This window comes from Ammospiza nelsoni, chromosome 20 (assembly GCF_027579445.1).
Source record: "Ammospiza nelsoni isolate bAmmNel1 chromosome 20, bAmmNel1.pri, whole genome shotgun sequence".
Classification (NCBI taxonomy): Eukaryota; Metazoa; Chordata; class Aves; order Passeriformes; family Passerellidae; genus Ammospiza; species Ammospiza nelsoni.
In genome coordinates this window covers 1,015,160-1,020,868 of record NC_080652.1, presented here as the reverse complement: position 1 = coordinate 1,020,868, position 5,709 = coordinate 1,015,160, and the positions used below count along the sequence as shown (strand labels likewise).

General features: G+C 60.6%; 1 protein-coding gene across 1 annotated transcript; it reads left to right on the top strand.

Annotated features, from left to right (window-relative positions):
• Nucleotides 1-3,406: 3,406 nt before the first annotated feature.
• Nucleotides 3,407-5,378, top strand: NRARP (NOTCH regulated ankyrin repeat protein). Its single transcript, XM_059486597.1, has one exon. It carries the CDS (start codon nt 3,407-3,409, stop codon nt 3,761-3,763), a length of 357 nt encoding a protein of 118 aa, XP_059342580.1. The 3' UTR covers nt 3,764-5,378.
• The last annotated feature ends 331 nt before the right edge of the window (nt 5,379-5,709 follow it).

The window sequence follows — 5,709 nt, the reverse complement described above, 5'->3', positions numbered from 1 at the left end:
CTCCGGCTCCGGGGAGCCGAGCGGGCAGGGCGCTCTCCCTCGCACGCCTTTCGCTGCGCCTCTGCGCTGGGAAGAAAAGCTCCCGTCTTTCCCACGCTCTCCGACACATTTTAATGAATTAAGTGGGGGCACGCCCCCTCGCCGCCTGCCCCGGATCCGTCCCCCGGCTCTCCGGCTCCCTGCGAGGAGGCCTCGGGGGTGGCTGGACTCTCGCTGGCCGGGAGGACGGGCACGACCCGCTGCGGCTTTTTGGGAGGGGGCAGCTCCGTGCCCAGCCCAGCATGCCCAGCCCCGGGGCGGCTCCGAGCCCCCGGCGGTGCCGGTGCCAGCCGGGCCCGCTCCCTCCCGCGGGCTCTCACGGGCTCTCACGGGGAAGTTTGGCCGTCCCGTCTCCTGAGGAGGGGAATTTGTTCCGCGCCTCTCGGCGTGACCGCTCGCTTAAGGCATCGCAGCTCCGGGGCCCTTCCCCGCCTCCCGCCACGTCTCCCCCTCGCCTCAGAAGGGAGCGGGTAAATCACTGGGTGGGACCGCGGGTTTTGCAGGGCCCCATAAAGCGAGGGCAGGGCCTCCCAGCGCCGGCCGCGGCCCCCGACAGCCCCTGACAGCCCCTTCGTGCAGGGAGCCTGGCCCGGCCGTCACACCGCTCCCGGCTCCTCTCCGGTTACAGAGCTGGGTACAAACTGGAGCTGAAATGCAGCTTTTCAAATCTTTTTATTTCCCGTTTTTTCCCTCCCTTGCTTTTTGGCTCTTTCCCATCCCTTTCTGGCCGCGTTCCCAGACCGAGTCCTGCCCCCACCTGCCAGTCCCGAACATTTGCATGGCTGGGTCCCTGCCCGCGCTCTTTTTCTCACCAATGTCACTGGCAAATGCAGATTTGCTTGCAAGGATGTAACTCTGGCCAAGCCCCAGACCGGGGAGGTGTGAGCAATTCCCACTCTCCCACGGCTCGCTCGCAGGGCTCCGCACCTCGCAGAATACGGCCAGTAAAGACACAAAATCAGCTGTCCCAGGATATTTAGGAGTAAATAGGAGAGGGCGAGCCAGGCACAGCAGAGCCCCGATAGCCAGGCCATCGCACCTACGTCCGGCAAAGCTGCCGCACGACCCCACTGCCTTCCCTTTGCCAGCTTTGTGGCGATGGCTTTGCTGGGATTGGTGTCCGGGGCCGGTCACGGGCTGCGGTGGCTCCGGCGCTCCCCGCACGCCGTTTGCGCCGCCGGAGCTGCCGTGAGTCACCGTGAGTCACGGCACGTCCCGCCGCTCGCACCCGAGACAGGGCAGGGATCGCCGCTGGTGGCTCCGCTGACACCGTGGCTGGGGTGCTGGGGACAGAGCCACCGCCGGCCGGCCGGCTCGGGGCCCTCCCGAGCGGGACAAAGGCAGCGGCGGCGCCTGTTCGGTGGCCTGGGGCAGACCCGGCTCCTGCGCGGACCCTCAGAGCTTCGGGCGCCGAGCCCATCGCAGGGCCCTGTGCTGGCCCTGCAGAGGCCCAGCGGCGCAGGGACATCCTGATAGAAGCTGCACGGGCACAGGAGAGCAGAGGGGGGGCGGCGGATCTGCAGCCCCCAGCAGCAGTAACATTCCAATCCCTCCTATCCCGTGAGAACGATGGACCGCAACACACTCACATTAGAGAGGTGTGACCAGGACAGCTCTGGCCGGAGGAAGCCAAACAGTCAGACAGAGACCAGACAGATGGAATTGGGATAGAGATTGGGATGAGAGGGGCACGGGTGAGGAGATGGGGATGGGTGGATGGGGATTGGATGGGGCTGGGGATGGAGATGGGGATGGGGGTGTGCATGGGCATAGGATGAGGGTGGAGACAAGGACAGGATGGAGATGAGGAGATGGGAACGGAGATGGGGATGGATGTGAAGATGGGAATGGGGATAGGGATGAGAAGAACTACCTGCAGAAATTGACTTAGAAAAGCAGACCCCTTATGGGAGGAGAATGAGGAGCTGCTTCAACAACTCCTTACAGCCTAAATTCAGGTGGGATGAGAAGGACCCAGATGGGGCAGGAGTGTTCCCAGACTACTCCAGCTGCTGGGAAAAGCCACGGGAACAGGCGGTGGGGCAAGTCACACTCGGAGCTCAAGGCCACTATCCTCCAGCTGTGCAACAGACACTCCGTGATGGCACATTTCATCTGCTGGGGCTGAATTTAGCAGTAGGCCGATTTCTCCCTTTCCCTTCCCAAAAGGACAAGCCAGCAGCGCCAGGTGACAGCAGCTTGCCACCCAGCTGCCCCGGCGCGGCTGCTGTCACCTCGGTTTATGACACGCTCCTTCCTCTCTCCCCGCACCTCCCGCCCTCTCCTGCTGACCAAATGCCCGGCAGGCGGTGGGAGCGGGCCCGGGAGCGCCGCTTCCCACCTGGACCCGCCGTTTGCTCCCGGGGACCAAACGGGAACAGGAGGAGGGTTGGGGGCGGGGGAGGCCAAGAGAGCCCCTCCAGAGGGTCTCCTCAGCACCGTTTTTGGTTGATGCACTGCTTTCGGGATTTTTCCCCCCACCTTTCCGCTTCCCTGTGGTGTCCACAGCTCCCAGCACTCCCGCACTAGGAACATGCTCATCGGCTGGCCGATGAAGCTCCAGGGCTGGCAGTACACGGTGGGAGCTGCATCTTTTCCGCCTTAAATCAATCTCACCCGTGGGTCCCTGAAAGCCGGTGCAGCCCCCCCTGGGAGCCTGCAGAGGCGCTGGACCCCGCAGGCGGAACGCCCTGTTCTGCTCTGTGACCCGTCCCTGTTGGCTCACGGGGACACAAGCCCGCAGCAACGTGGTGTCACCCCACATCGGGGGTAGCCGCAACCCCTTGGTGACCGTCATTCTCGCGTGTCCCGACTGGGGGGCCCGAGCCGAGCGGGGCCGAGCCGAGCCGAGCCGAGCCGAGCCGAGCGGGGCCGAGCCGAGCCGAGCCGAGCGGGGCCGAGCCGAGCCGAGCGGGGCCGAGCCGAGCCGAGCCGAGCCGAGCGGGGCCGGGCAAAGCCGGGGCGGGAGCGCCCCCCATCGCCCCCTCCCTCCCTCGCAGCCTCCGCGCCCGTCCCGCTCACCCCGCGGAGGGGGCGTGGCCTCCCCGTTCTGCCACGCCTCCCGCGCCCGTTCGGGCCAGTAGGCGCTCGGCTGGCGGCCCCGCCCCCGCGGCGCGTCACGGCCGTGCCATTGTTATGCAAATAAAAGGGCGGGTAAAAGGCGCGCGCGGGCCGGGGCGCTGCAGAGCTGCGGGGCGCGGGCAGCGGAGCAGCGAGCGCAGAGCGGCGGGGCCGGGGCGCGGCGGCAGCGGCGGCACCACAGCCCAGCCCCGGCAGCGGCCGCAGCACCGCCCGCCCGCCGCCGCCGCATGCCCGGGCGGGCGCCGCCGTCGCCGTCCATGCGGGGCGGCGGGGCCGAGGCGGCGGCATGAGCCAGAGCGAGGTGTCGCCGTGCGCGGCGCCGCCGCCGCCGCCCCCCAGCCAGCGGGTGTTCCAGGAGGCGGTGCGGCGCGGCAACACCAAGGAGCTGCAGTCGCTGCTGCAGAACATGACGAACTGCGAGTTCAACGTCAACTCCTTCGGGCCCGAGGGCCAGACGGCGCTGCACCAGTCCGTCATCGACGGTAACCTCGAGCTCGTCAAGCTCCTGGTCAAGTTCGGCGCCGACATCCGCCTGGCCAACCGCGACGGCTGGAGCGCCCTGCACATCGCCGCCTTCGGGGGCCACCAGGACATCGTCCTCTACCTGATCACCAAGGCCAAATACTCCGCCGGCGCACGGTGATGCCGGGGCTGCCCCCGCTGCGCTCGCCCGCCGCTGCCGGGACCGCCCGCCCGGTGATGCCGGCGCTCCCCCAGCCCGCGCCGCCCCGGCCATGCCGGGCACTCTCCCCGCTCCCCCGGCCGCCAGAGCTGCTCCCGCCCCCGCCCGGGGCGGGTTTGGCGAAGATTTGGGGCCCCACGCAGAACACGCCACATTTTTAAGTTTTTTGGTTGGTTGGTTGGTTATATTTTTTAATCTTCCAAGGGTTATTTCCTACTGTAACGTGGGTTTTTTCCTCCATCTACCTCGGCTGCACTCACAGTATTCACGATTTCAGTTTGACATCTGGGCAGATGCTTTAACACCCCCCGCCCCGCTCCCTCTCCGCTAATATTTAATCCCCCTCCCAGCCCTCCTTGTTCCCGACCCTCCCATTGAAAGTGTTCTGGCTCAGAAACGAATTCATTTCAACGCCCCCCACAGCCCCCCCGCTGACCCCCGCTGCTGCTGGGGTCCCCTCTCCGGTGCCAGCCCCGGGCCCGATGCCCCGTCCATGGGCCGCGGCTTCCTGGCGAGGAGGAGCAGGAAAGTCTTCTTCCTCTCCAAGGTTTTCCCAGTGTTTCCCACCGCTGGCTTTTTTTTTTTTTGTCGAGGCGACTCCGTTGGAATATGACAGACGTGGTTTTCTCACCCCGATTGCTCCTGGGTTTGGTTGATTTTGCGTTGGGTTTTCTGCTTTGGTTCTTCATTAGGTGTCCGAAGAAAGTCTGCATCTTCACCCATTCCACGAATCCGTTTAGCACACGTGAGATCCCAGGAAAAGACATTGAGTCCTTGTGGTTTTGTGTGTAAAGGGGGATTAGCAAATCCTGGACTGTTTTTTTTTCTTAAAAAAAAAAAAAAAAAAAGTGAAATAAACTCTAGAGGCAGAGGATTTGCTTTTGCACAGAAAAGGGGCGCGAGCGCTCTCTGCTGCCTACAGAGATGCTGGAAAACTACTGAAAAGAGTTTGGGAACTTTTATTTTTTCTTTTGGTGAAACTTGGATAACACTTCTCAATGCAGAACGATTCACTTGACGTACGTACACTCACCCGCCTTTTATAGGAGATATATATCCCACCGTATATATCTTTATAAAGGAAAGGGAGAAAGCAGAGCGAGCCACCCGAAGGCGCATTTTGAAGTGACTGCACGTATAATCGCAAATGCTGCTTTTTTATTGCTATGGCACAAGAACATCCATTTGGAAAATGCGGAAAAGTTCAGAAGTCTCCTTTCTCCTGCTGGTCTTTCAGCCCTCTTCTCGTCTGCACTAAAGCCACCCGTGTCACTGCCATCTCCCTGCTTTTTCCTCTCTTGCTCCCTGCATCCAAACCATTCTGATTAAAAAAGAGAAAAGAAAATAGTTACCTGCTGGTTTATTGGGGTTGTGTCTTACCTATTTATCATGTCTGTATATATTTGTGGGTGAAGATTGTGAGCCTGGTTTTGTTTGAAGCTGATGGTGAGTGTTTCAAAAATATGGTTTGGGATATATGCCTCTTTTTTTGTTCATTTTTTCTTTTCCTAGTCTTAAAACTAAAAAAAAAAAAAAGAAAACAAAAAAAAAATAGAGTCTGCCCTGATTATTTCCCATTGCACTGAATATTCTGCTTTGTCTCTGATAATTTCACCTGCAGTTGTTTGCGTTTTGTTGGGTTTTTCATTTGTTTTTGTTCTTCTTCCACTTCAACAATTGGAGATGATTTAAAGAAGAAAAAAAGCCCTGTCAAAAGTGTCTACTGTTATTGCTGTAATTTGCAAGGAACTGCTTGGCCGAAGTCTTTCTGTGAGCATGGAAGGGGTGTCCAGCACTTCCACTGGTGCTTCTGTGCGGTAGTTACGGGGTGGGAACAGGACCTTTCCTAGTGAGGTTTTATCGTTGTTACCAGATGGTTGCACATTATTTTTTTTTTACGTAAATGG